Source organism: Chelonia mydas, chromosome 2 (assembly GCF_015237465.2).
Source record: "Chelonia mydas isolate rCheMyd1 chromosome 2, rCheMyd1.pri.v2, whole genome shotgun sequence".
NCBI lineage: Eukaryota > Metazoa > Chordata > Testudines > Cheloniidae > Chelonia > Chelonia mydas.
Window position 1 is genome coordinate 169,412,113 of NC_057850.1, and position 13,653 is coordinate 169,425,765.

At 43.4% G+C, this 13,653-nt stretch overlaps 1 protein-coding gene across 2 annotated transcripts in view; it reads right to left on the reverse strand.

Moving 5' to 3' along the window:
- Positions 1-644: 644 nt before the first annotated feature.
- BLVRA (biliverdin reductase A) overlaps positions 645-13,653 on the reverse strand; it is a 46,536-nt gene continuing 33,527 nt past the window's right edge. For both annotated transcript variants that reach the window (XM_007059364.4, XM_043540523.1), the window contains exons 2-7: positions 13,314-13,441; positions 11,617-11,736; positions 10,604-10,701; positions 7,961-8,068; positions 6,613-6,784; positions 645-4,098 (exon numbers count right to left, since the gene is read on the reverse strand). In XM_007059364.4, the coding sequence (XP_007059426.2) occupies positions 3,825-4,098; positions 6,613-6,784; positions 7,961-8,068; positions 10,604-10,701; positions 11,617-11,736; positions 13,314-13,432 (891 nt within the window). In that variant the 5' untranslated portion in view covers positions 13,433-13,441 and the 3' untranslated portion in view covers positions 645-3,824. The remainder of the gene's footprint in view (positions 4,099-6,612; positions 6,785-7,960; positions 8,069-10,603; positions 10,702-11,616; positions 11,737-13,313; positions 13,442-13,653) is intronic.

Here is a 13,653-nt window from a genome sequence, read left to right on the forward strand (position 1 = left end):
GCTACCTTCCCACCAAGTCAGGGCTGCTACCTATGCTGTGTCTTTTTTGTGGAGAGAATACTCTAATAGGGCTCCTTCTACCTCCCTGTAGTTTGAGGTCATCATTCCTTTGCATGAGTGGAAGACAGGTGGCAACAAAACAAAAGAAAACACAAAACAGCCCGCCAGGCTGTCTTTGTCCTGGAAGAGAATTAGTCTCTCAAACATATTTTATGTCTGGGGGCCGTAACTGAAACGGACACCAAACAATACCAATCCCTTTCCCTGCAGGGTGCTCACACAATCCCAGTCTTCCTTTGCATCAAGATGAAGGAGCGCACCCTGGTCTCTTCTGAAGGCTCAGGTCTAGTGTAGAGGCTATTCCACTGTCCTATCCCCAGACCATCTCCCGGTGCCATTTGGCCACCTTGGGTTTTTGTAGTTTCTCTAATCAAGGGACACAGCTGTGAGCTGAGCTTCACATCCCAGCAGCCAATTGGGCCAGAGCTGACGCTGTCTTCTCCAGGCCTGACACCTTAGGCAGTTTTTGGAGGTTGCTGAGTACGTAACGAGTGGTAGCTCAGCACCTTGGAAGATTGGGCCTTACTGGGGAAGCAGTGGGAGTTGTTAAACTTGAAGGATAATGAAAACTACAGAGAACATGCTGAACTCCAACAGCTTTATTAACGTGAATGCAACACATTCATTAACACCTGTAGATATAACCACCACAATACATCAGCAAATTCACATCTCTGAAGACATCAAAGCAACTCTAGTGCATCAGACACTGCAGTGCACAGCAAAGGGAGTGCTCAGAGCAGTGCAGGGGCAGGTCACTGGACTGCCATGCGTAATCCAGAATGGTCACAAGTCTGCCTCCATTTTCACAAATATTAGCAAAAAAATAATAAGTTGCAAGTCAAGTCAAGAAATCAGATTTCAGTTGTAATGTTCCACAGCATTACTAATAGCAAAGCAAGATAACAAAACCAAACAACTTAAAAAAATATTTTAAGATTGACAGTGTCCCTTTTGGCCGTCAGCTTCAGTCTTCACACTAGGTAAGTTTTCTTGTTAAAAAACACTGATGTTATTTATATTTTTCTTTAATCAAAGGCCTTTTGCCTTCATCTCAAGAAGATGGAAAAAAACGTGACAGCAAGAAATGAACATGTGAAGGCTGTCAATGTACCAAGATCCCACATTTCTAAGGCAGCACCCTTTGAGGGCAACATGAAGAATTCCATTTTAACACCTCCACATCCCTTTGCAAAAATGACTCAGATGCATGTAGCTTCCGACTTAGCCCCTGTGTACATGTGTAACTACACCAATAACATAGCAAGGGAAGTTTCAGTTAAGGTAGGCAGGGTAGTGTTTCATATACATTGACCTGGCACTACAAGCCGGTAATAACTGGAAGAGCTTCTACAGAATGAGTTCACAAGCAAGATATAACAGTGCTTGTTAAGGGCAGAACATTCAAGACTACTCAGCATTGGTTTCTCTCTTGTCTTACTGAATTTTAATGGTAAAATTCCCATTGACTTCAATGGGAGCACAGATAGGACAACACTGAAAATCCCACCTTAAAGCTTTCACTCACTCAAAGATTACAAAGTATTAGCATGGGGTGGGGTGGGGTGGTTATTTTTTTAAACAAAAACTCTACTTCAGTGCTAAGTACAGTTTTTTTGATCTCTTCTATGTGTTTTGCCTCCCTGTTGAGGTTTTTTTTTTCCAGATTGTCTAAGACACTCCCCTGCAGCATGTATTTTTTTAAAAGCATCAGGATTATCTGCAAAACGCTTCAAACGCACTTCGTGTGACCTGATTAGGAAAGGAGGGACTGAGTCATCAACTCTAGCATCTACAGCGTTTTTTCCTGTCACAAAACCAGAAATAGTTTGTGCACTGCCGAACATCCATAGCAGAAGATTTTAATTCTATTTTTAATCAGGATGGACTCCACACCTTGTGTCATAAAACTAGGGAGGATACAATTTCCCTCCTCCCAAAGACGGCATTGTATTTGCTCCTGCAAAGTATGTCCATGTGCAAAATACATGTTTGGTACTCAGGTATCCACTTGGCTACACAATGCATATTCTGCAGGCACAGGTTTCCAGTTTGTGCACACATGTATTAAAGGCCTGATCCAAAGTCCAATGAAGTCAAAGGGAGACTTTCCAGTGATTTTTATGAGCACTGGATCAGGCCCATATTTTGCAGGCACAACTTAGAAGCACCTCAAAATAAAGATACTACTAATTAAGTCTGGCTGACCTGATTTGGATTAAAAAAACCCAACCAACCAACATACCTCATCCTGCCCATCCCCAATCTCTAACTGAACCATACCTGCTGTTTAGAGGAGTTTCGTTAAAGTTTTATTTGACCATTATTTTATATTTATTATATTGTATGTAATTTATAATATGTGTACCTGGTTTTGGAGTTTACTCCTCCAGTGCCAATGTGGATAAGGGCTGCTGGCTTCCCATGAAGTATTATTTGGGAGACAACAATACATTCTCAAGAGGGTTGTATTGCTATTATAACAGATGTGCACTGTAATTAGAATATAATACAGGGAGACAAAGGTATTGCTCCAGTTTTTTCTCTATGCATGCTGAGGACTTGGCGCTTTTCACGACTGCAAGGTCTTTAGGGCAGGGACCAAATCTTTCCATGTATTTGTACAGCAACTAGCACTATGGAGTCTCTGGGCACTACTGAAAAACAACAAATAAAATAACGTCACAGTTGCATGGTTGTCATTTGCAAAAATGCTCTATTTCCTAACACCATGCTATAATTGGCATGACTATATTGTCCCTGTTTCTATAAATGTATTATTTATAGTGTCTATTAATTTAATTAATACATTTCATTTATTCAGAGTGGTCCATTCTCACACTGAGTCACATGCAGAATTCTCATGAACATTAATAGTGGTTACGAGCATGCCTCAGTGTGAGAACAGAACGCGTTCAGTGCCACTGTGCTCAAAAATAGAGGAACCAAGGACTGGTTATGGGAAAGGGGCAGGTGATGCAGTGGGTTAATGTATTATACTAACCTCTCGCCTCTGGAAAACTGGGTTCCAACCTGCCATAAGGCAGCAGAGAAATCAGTTTAGTGATCTTGGCATAATACCCAGTGAGAGGACAGATTCCAGTCTAATTTATTTTGTGTTTAAACCAGTGTAAATACCATTGCAAGTAATGGATTTGGTTTACACTGGTGTAAAATATCAGAATCTGGCCCACAGCCAATATGCAAAATATCATTCAGGGCAACTTCTCAGGGAAGGGACAGGACTGGAATATGAGAAGTTTTGCAGGTCAGGCGTGCGGTGCTATAAGGCCTTCGGAGACAGAGAGGCTTGTAGAGCAGCTCTATGCCTCATTCTAGACAGTGCTATAAATCCCCTGCTCTCATATATATTAAAAAGAAGAAGGAACTAAAATTATATTTAACGAATTGTAACTTCTGCAGTCTCATTGGGCCTGCTCCCCTTGAAGTCAATGACAAAATCTCCCATTGACTTCTGTGGGAGCAACATGTCTGAATGCTCTTTTCCTGGTAGCTTTAAATTTGACTGGAAAGATGCCATGCACTGGGGACAGCCCAATGCATCATCCAGTTTGCCATGTTAAATATCTCATACAGCCTAAAACGCTTGTGGGGCCCAAGCTTCTGAGCGAAGCCCCACGGATATTAATGGTAAGACCCAACCAAATAGAAGTTAACTGCCAACAAGCTGTTTTATGGGAACACTAAGCTGCAGCTCTACTCAGCCTCTGACTACCACAGTCCCTTTCTCATAAAGAGGGGCCTTAGGAATGGATTTCCGCCGGCCGTTCACAGTGCTGCCGAATCTCCTCTGCGAGGTCCAGGCACCGCAGGACGCGCCACTTCTCAGCAGCCAGCTCTTCTCTGGAGACCTGGCAGAACAGTTTTTTGGCAAAGAGGTTCTGGTCTTGCATGAAGAGGCCCACAGCAGACCTCGGGGCCTCAGGGAGGTTCTCCAGGCAACCACTTTTGAAACAGAAGCTGATTTTCTTATCACGTCTCATCCCTGGTCCCCTTTCTTCAATCCATGTCAGAGGTCTAATGTGAGAGAGTAGAAAACAAAGGACATTTAGGAAGAAATAAAGCCACAGGGTTATTCCATTTTTTCAATCACTGGTTAACACTAAATGCCCATCTAAAATGTGTTAAAACTTCAATATAGATGTAAGCCACGGCCTGAATGAGCTCTCCCCTAATGTCTTTTGATGACCTGGGAAAAGACCTGAGGAGCAGATCAAATTTGCATAGACACACCTATTTTGTCTGAGTGATCAGGAGACAGACCAGCTTTGCCAAAGGGATCACTTTTGGTTATTCTGGGTATGACGTTACACCCCATATTCTTCATAGAAATATGGTTATGATATAAATATGGCATAACTAAGATATACTTTATGCAAGAGGGCTCATGTAAGGTATCATTCAAAAGCCTGTGATCTACTGGATGTGCTTATCCAATTTGTATGCATGTATCAATTTTGTATCTGGAACTAGGAATATTGACCATATATCTGTATTTCAAATGTGCTACTTTGAGTGACGGCCAATACTAGCCCTTCAGGCCCAACAATGAAAGAGTCAGACAGGGCTGATGGCCCATCAGCAAGGACAATGGACTGTGAAAGAGCTTAGTCTTCCTGTGAACGCTCCAAACAGCCTGCGAGTAATGGCTGCTATGACCCTGGAGAGACACGTGACAGACGCGTGACTGAGTCACCTGGTACTTTTCCACTGTAGGCGGATGGGGATCAAACGAAGGATTCCCGCCTTAGGTAAATCCTTTTTAAGGGCTGGGGAGGGGGTTGATTGGGACTCTCCTCCATTGCCTACCCAAGAAGGAGGACTGCTGAAAGAACCTGAAGGGACAAAGGAACTAAACTGAAGGGAAAGGCAGGGGTCCAGTCTGTAAGAAGAAATAACTGGAACTCTCAGCTACTGAAACTCTGCAACTTACCTAAAATAACATTTAGCTGAGGAATTACTTCTTGAAACCAGTCTCTAAGATCTTAGTATGCGTGTTTTGTTTTATTTGCTCAGTAATCTGCTTTGTTCTGTTTGCTATCCCTTATAATCACTTAACATCTGCCTTTTATAGTTAATAAATTTGTTTGGCTTATTATTAAACCCAGTTTGTGCAATTTCTACTGGGGGGGGTGAAGAAGTTCTGCACATCTCTCTTCACATTGAGGGAGAGCATGAATTTTTATGAGCTTGCACTGTGAAGATCTTTCTATACAGCGCAAGACAATATTATTTTGGATTTCCCAAAGGGGGTGTGCATGTGAGTGCTGGGTGAATCCCCTCACACAGAGCTGACTTCAGTCTGTGTCTGCAGCTTGGTGTGGCCCTACCTGTGCATGTGTGTGTGCTGCAAGAGGCTGGAGAGCCTAATTCAGCAAAACAGGGAGAGGGAATCCAGGCTGGTGGGGGAGGAGGAGCTCAGTGAAACCCCAGTACATCAGGTGACATCCCAGAAGCTCAGTCTAACCCTTCACACTGGGTTACAATTCACTTTAGTCTTAGACACAGCGGTAATGAAATGTTGTTATGCTTATTGAATGAGTAAAGGGCAGCAGAACTGTATTTAATATGCCCTAATTGAGGGGTCACCCTAAATTAACATCCCCTGCTAAGTAGATGCCAAATCCAAGTGAAAGTCAGAGGAGGTGGGGACAGATGTTCCTACCTGGTGGTGTGGATTTCTTTAAAGGGTCCTAAAAACCATTTTATCCTCCGCCTCTAGAGTTTAAAGGTAGAGCTGACTAGACTCAATTGAGAGTCCTAGTTTCTTCTCAGTGATCACTACAGCTAAAAACACAAACTCATTTAGGGCCTGAGCCTTAGCCCTGATAGCACTCACAGTGTCGTGGTGCAAGACAACATAGAGGGAGCATCAGCAGTGAGGTTCTCTGCTGCGCAGTGAAATCGCTAAGGGCTGAAACCACTAGGGCAGGGCTAGGCGGAGGAAGCTCTGAACACAGCATTGCAGCTGAAGGCAGAAGCGGCAACGCTGGCAAGCAGTGACAGCTCTGAACAGCTGGAGAGCTGGCAGTGTCATGCAGCGGTATCACTGGTTGGGTCTCAAGCTGGCTCTGTTTGGTAATGCTGAGGGGAACCCCTAGACACTGAACCCAGCCTTTTGTTGCTGACATCATCACCTGGCAGAAGGGTTATATATGGTGTGTTCCGGTAACAGGCTCAAAGAGCAGTAATTAATGTAACATGGAAGAACTCGGTCTTGAGGTTAGAGCAAGGATTTGGAGTATAATCCTTGGGTACTAGTCCCAATTTCTGCCATTGTTTCACAGTGTGACCTTGGCCAAGTCTTGTAAACGCTCCCCACCTCAATTTTCCCATCTGTATAATGGAGCAAATAATATCTAACCATCTCACAGGAGTGTTGTGAAGTTTAGTTCATTCGTGTCTGTAGAGTGCTTTTTGATTCTTGCATAAAAGTAGCTGTACAGGTGCAAAGAAGAGAAGGTGCTGAGTTCCTGCTGAAGATACCTAAGTAGCATGGCTCATCTGCTCCTGTATCGTTACATTACTCACTTCTTGTTTGCAGTCTGAAAATGTGCTGTCATTCTGGAATAACTCTCTTCTTTCTGTTCCTCTCGAGTGGCTGAGGTGACAGTGAGGTCTCCAAAGAGGTCAATGAGCCAAGTCAGGCGGGCAATTCCACTGAAAGCTGGGAAGCCTGATCGCTCTTCATCCAAGGCACCACCTACAGGAATAAGAATGAAAGGACTTGAGTAGTGGGAAAGGAACTCCCACCCTAATCAGCTGCATGGAGTCCAGCAAAGGGAAAGCTTTGAGGGTCAGTCTGGGATGGGAGCCTCATGGTTGGGAGCTCAGTGAATCCAGTCTGCTGAATAGGAACATTTGGTGAGCTACGCAACAGGATATGCTGCTCCTTTGCTGTTGTTCTTAAAGGTTGAATTCTATCAAATAAACCTTTCAAGTCTCCCTTGCCCTCCTCAAATACTGATAACTCAAGGAAACTCTTCCACTATAGCATACGTGTGCCATCTGTCCCATTTGGGCCAGGACCATCTCCGGTTTCTGCAGTCTTGGCCAACGGCCCAGAAACCTGCTAGGAGTGTCTGTTGGGACCAGGTGGGAAGCTTGAAGCTGCCTGTTTATCCCCCTTTTCCAGCCTGAGCTGCTCTGTCCAGGGTTCCAAGAGCCAAACAGAGGGCAGCAAAGACGCAGCAAAGAGCATTGCTGGGGAAAGGCAGCCATCACCTACCCAGCCAGCTGTTACAGCTGATGAAGATGGGCGGGCAGAAGAGGGCATGGGAAAATAATTGCCACCCAGATCCCCATCTGAAGGTAGAGAGGAAGACAGACATAGATACAATGAATGTACAGGAAAACCCTAAGGATATGTTGGGGAGCACTAGGATATGAGTTCACACAAGGGGATGGGGGAATGAAACCTTTAATCTCTCCCATCTCTTAGAAGACAAAAACAGGGGAGGAGCCTGGGGGTCCCTCAGTGGAGAGTGGAGTGATTTTCAGCAGCTTTCCACCCTCTCTGGAGACCAGGTGAGGATGAGGGGGCTAAAGGGACCTCCCCAGGTCACTGATACTCCAACACAGAAAGAGAGCAGGAGACAGCTGTGAAGATACTAGAGAGGGAATAGGCTTGCTGTCCTCCATCAAACTCACTCCCCAGTGTCTAGCAGGCAACAGAACCTCTCCCTGACACAGGCAACTGCCAGTAGAGGGAGACGGTTGTTTGAAGGTCTCACTGGATGGGTCCTGACTCCATGATTCAAACTACTACAGAACAAGCCCTCACACGAGTGAGCGAGTGAGTGAGTGAGTGAATGAATGAATGTCTGAAGTGGCTGGCATCTCAGCAGGACAGGCAACCTGAGTTTCTTTAGCAACTGACCTGTGAAATGTAATGTTCCTTTCACAAGCTCCTTCCCAGCCACTTCCTTTTTCAGCTGCTTGTACTCTTCTGTCAAAAGTTCAATGTGCTCCACATGGAGGATTTTACCTGTCATTGAGAAAACGAAGATCAAATGGGATTACTAAAAGCTTTCTGCATGAATCCAAATCCACTTCTAGGCAGTAAACCTTTTAGCCATCATCAGTATGTGCACACTTCAAACAGCCTTATCTGTGGCTGGCAGAATGGTGCCAAGACAAATCATCAAGACATTGCACTAGGGATCCAATTTTGGCTCATTGTTCTCAGGGGGCCACACCTACAGTCCACAGTAACAGCAAGCTTAGCAAACAAATGGCAGCATTTTAGCTATTGACTTGAATAGGAATTGGGTGAATGAACCGACCGTAATACAGTGCCTTGAAAGTTGAGGCTCTAGCCTTCAAAATGAAGCTTGAGTGAAGTCCTGACCCTCTTTCCCCTAACTCCTCTATCCTCTCACTCTCCCAAGGCCACTTTTTATTTTTAAAAAATGTGCATTATTTAGTTGTATTACCATAGTGCTGAGGCGCCCTAGGCATGGACCAGGACTCCACTGTGCTAGGTGCTGTACAAACAGAACAAAAAGATAGTCCCAGTCTCAAAGTATGGTACTTACAAGCCAGGCTGTGATAACCTTAGTCACGCTGAGGAGCACCTTATTCCACTGAAATCAATGGGACTGCTCCTGGAGTAAGACGGTACCCTATGTGCATGAGGTTGTCAGGGTCTGGCACTTAATTGGGATGGCCATTGGACTGGGATGTCTCCAAGGCAATCAGACAGAACTACTGCTTAACGGACGGAAAGGGCATAAATTGTGCTTACTTGGGGACCCATCTGGCTCATAACACAGGGATACGTGGTGCTCATCTATGAGCTAGCTAGGTGTGAAATTCTCAGCTCCAGTCTTTTAGCACAGACGTTGCTAAATGAAGATTACAAAAGGATGTCAGTGAGCAGTGGCACACCCTGTCCAAGTGGCTGTAGTTTGCTCTTGCCTGGCAGCGTGCCCCTTCTTGCAGCGCCATGCCGGAGTGATGCAATGTGGAGGTCCACACTGCACTTTCTTATAGGCTCCCCTCCACGGCCACAATCTGCCCCTTACCATTTTAGCGATGGGACTGCTTTGCTTAGAAATGTCTCCTATGGACCCTCTTTCCTTGTTTTAAACATAGGCGCTACTACAGCCCAGGAAGGCATGAAGAAATGAGGGTGATACACATGAACATACACAGACCTGTCATATAAGCCACAGTCTTAAGGTTTTGTTTATGGTTTTATTTCCAAGGGGAAGAAAGTTCAGGAGGGTTCTATGGTTACTCACAAGGTTGGGTTTTTGTTCTTCAAACATTTTATTAACGCTCTGATGGATCTTTCTAGCTAACTCCATTCTCCGTGCTAGTGCCGGCAGGGATTGAGATCACTGTGATTACTAATGCAAATGCACCTGTCTTGACTGTCATCTTGTCCTCCGCATTTGTCTGTTTATTCACCTGTTGCACATTGTCTAAATTAGGGCTGTCAATTAATCGTTGTTAATGCATGCGATTAATGCAAAACAAATTAATTAGATTAAAAAAACAGTCACGATTCATTGCAGTTTTAATTGCACTGTTAAACAATAATAGAATACCAATTAATTTATTATAAATATTTTTGGATGTTTATTACATTTTCAAATACATTGATTTCAGTTACCACACAGAATACAAAGTGTACAGTGCTCACCTTAAATTGTTCTTTATTACAAATATTTGCACTGTAAAAAGATAAACAAAAGAAAGAGTATTTTTCAATTACCGCATTCAAGTCCACAGAGTCCTACTTCTTGTTCAGCCAATCGCTAAGACAAACAAGTTTGTTTACATTTATGGGAGATACTGTTGTCTCCTTCTTATTTACAATGTCACCTGAAAGTGAGAACAGCCATTTGCATGGCACTGGTGTAGCCAGCACTACAAGGTATTTATGTGCCAGATATGCTAAACATTTGTATGCCCCTTCACGCTTTGATTTGTAGGCTTTAAAGTTTTACATTGTTTTGTTTTTGAGTGCAGTTATGTTGCAAAAAAAAAAACATAATTCATAATGCAACATAATGCAGTTATGTTGGGAAAAAAACATTCGTAAGTTGCACTTTCGCAAAAAAGAAATTGCACTACAGTATTTGTATGAGGTGAACTGAAAAATACTATTTCTTTTGTTTATCATTTTTACAGTGCAAATATTTGTAATAAAAATAATAATATAAAGTGAACAGTGTACACTTTGTATTCCGTTTTGTTATTGAAATTGATACATTTGGAAATGGAGAAAAACATCCAAAAATATTTATAATGAATTTAAACTGGTATTCTATTATTGTTTAACAGTGTGATGAAAACTGCAATTAATCACAACTATTTTTTTTAAATCTCACAATTAATTGTGATTTTTTAAAATTGTTTGACAGCCCTATCTAAATCTTAGATTGGGAGTTCTCTGGAGCAAGTAGTGTCCTTGTGCTATGCCTTGTTTGAGGTTCTTAGGCACTACCACAACCGATGTAATCTAACGTCATTGTAAAAAGCTAGTTACACCTTTGACATTAAGGATCATCACCTTTCTGCTCAGCCAGCTCCCAGAGCTCACGTGCTGTGCTAGCGGACAGTGCCATGGGGTACTCGACAAGGACATGTTTCCCAGCCTCCAAGAACATCCTAGAAGAAGAGAGAGAGAGAGAGAAACAGGTCTTCAGAAGATGCTACCTTATTCATATCTCTTCTTCTGAACAAACACTTTTACTCTAGCAGCCAACCCCATCCCTAGGGATGTGGAAATAGCATGAATGAATGTGCTGAGAGTGGGGGTAATAAAAGGCATTTTCTTAGGGTATGTCTAAATTGCGATTAGACACCCGCGGCTGGCCCATGCCAGCTGACTTGGGCTGACGGGACTCGGGCTAAGGGGCTGTTTAATTGTAGTGTAGACGTTCAGACTCAGGCTGCAACCCATGCTCTGGGACCCTCCTACCTTGCAGGGTCCTAGAGCCTGGGCTCCAGCCCAAGCTGGTTAAGTCCCATGCCTAGCAGATTTGGATTCTATTCCTGCCTCCATCATGGACTTTCCTGCATGACCTTGGGCAAGTCACTTAGTCTCTCTGTACCACAGGTCCATATGAGGAGGATACTACCCTATCTCACAAAGTTTTTTGGCACTTAATTAATTCATGTTTGGAAAGCTCTATGAGATCCTAAGGCAGGTGCTTCATAAATACAGGTTACTAGGGAGAAGATGGCATGGATGAGAGTGGCAGGAACCAGTTGGTGGGGAGGGGAGAATAGGGATTGAAGGAAGTGGTATTTTCTGAATCCAGTTTTTGTATTCCTTCTAAAATACATGTAAATCTGACACTACTAATACAGGTGTGCAACAGAGCGCCTGTCTCATTTTACCTCAAGAGGGTAAACCTCACAGTCACATTTACTTTGAGAATATGGGGATTATTTTACATTGCTAACGAAGAGGAATGTTTCTAGACACAAATTAATTCTTTGATACAGCACATTCCATTGCATGGCAGTGCCTAATTTAAGGAAGTAGCAAGCAGAGAAGAGGAAAAGAGAGACACATACCTGACATTCTCCTCATGGCTTTTGTTGTCAGTGCTGATGATGGCCGCCTGGATCTCTTTGTTTCCCAGAGCATCTTGTAGGCCAATCTGCTTGACCTCGTTAATGCTACCCAGCGTTCTTCTAGTTGTTCAACAGAAAGAAATAAAAAACAAAACATCACAACCACAGCCCGCTCTCCCCAATTATTATTGGAACCTCAGTCATAGACCAAGATCCCAATTCGTTAGGTACTGTACAAACATAGATCAAAAAGATAGTTGCTGCACCAAACAGCTTAAGTACAAGACAAGAGTCAACAGGTGGATACAAACAGACAAGGGAGTAAAAGAAAACAGTGAGACAAGATCGGTCAGTTTGATGGACAGTGGTCACAGTATACCAGTGGCCTAATCATTGTAGGCATCATGGCAAAGGAGAGTTTTAAGGAGGGATTTGAAGGAGAGATGAGAAGGATGTTTATAGGGAGCTCTTCCCAAGCATGAGGAGTGGCAGCGAAAAAACCCCACATAAATGCTTGTTTGAAAATTTAACAGCTGGGTGGTGAAGCCTGGCATTGTTGCCCGAGAAGAGGCAGGAGTCAACATCTTAATAGTGTATGCGAGATGATAGGTAGGTTGAGGATAGGCCATGAAGGGCCTTGAAAGTGAAGATGAGTCATTTCTGTTTGATGCACTAGAGAAGGGGAAGCCAACGGAGGGACATAAAGAGAAGGGTGACATGGTCAAAGTGACATGCTAGGAGAATTACCTCTGTAGCAGCATTTTGAATTATGTGTTAGACTGGCACAGTTTCCCAATGGAAGTGGTGGAAGCCAAGTATTGCTTGGGTCATTCAATAGTAGATCTAGCACTAGAAAAGACGCTCTCGGAACAAGCTTGTATTGGCAAGGAGATGTAATGGATGGCCTAATAGGTCTTTTCTGTCTCAAACAGATATGATTAAATATAGCTGGAAAATACATCCACAACCTGAGATCCCCATATGTTCCACATAACTATTTTAAACCATTATGCTTTGTTGCTATAGTGCAGAAAGCCTGATAGGAATGCTCTGAGATAGCAGCACTGTTGTGCAGATTTGCTTACGTTTCAGCCACATGGTTGCTGAGAATAAATGACAGGTAACCTTATTGCACAGCCCACATTAGGATTTGTTCTTCAAAAATCCACGTCTGGCTTCAAAGACAAATTTTACAGCAGAGTCGCATTACCAGAGTTCTACAGATGAATTACTTATAGACACTGGCCCATCAGTGCAGCTGCTTAAAACCTGTGCCATCCTACAGCAGAGTTCAGTCATTTGGTTACATTTTGAGTCTCTTTTAAAGGGCTGATCTTACAGGGCTCTGAGCTCCCTCAGCTTTCCCTGAGCGAAGTGAGAATTGAGGGTGCAAAGCACCTCATTAGAGACACTCAGCATCTCTCAGGACTGAGTCCTAGATCTGCTTGAATGAGCTCATTGAGGCGCTTTGCAAAGCTTCCTGCAATCATTAATCAACCTAACCTATGGACACTAAGCGCTGTCACATAAATCGCATTTACTGTGTGCACAGCAGACCTCCTTGAATTATTATATCGGAGAAATGTATCTTCTAAGATGAGCCTGGAAAGTTATATACCTAAAAGGGAGAGAGCACGTGGGGGGCAAAAATAATCTCTACACCGTGTTCATTAAAACACACAACTGAAATATCTAACCTGGATACAAAGCCAACCAGCTTCAGATGCTCAGAAGGGCTGGAAGGCATCGGATTCAGCATGTCTCTTAGCCGCACAGATCCAGCAATTCCGATCCCCACCACCACAGTGCCAAACATTTTGTTAGCCTGAAACAAAACAAAAATAGATAACAAGTCTAGAAAAAAAAGCATTCTGTTAATATTTTTCCCTTCCCCTGCATTATAAACCCACACTTTAGCATCCAGGCAGCTCGCCAAAGATAGCCTGACGTTGCATGAGGCTGAGTGCACTCATATCCTATTGAAGTCAATGGGATTTGAGGATTATCAGCACCTCACAGGACTGGGGTCTGAAGACT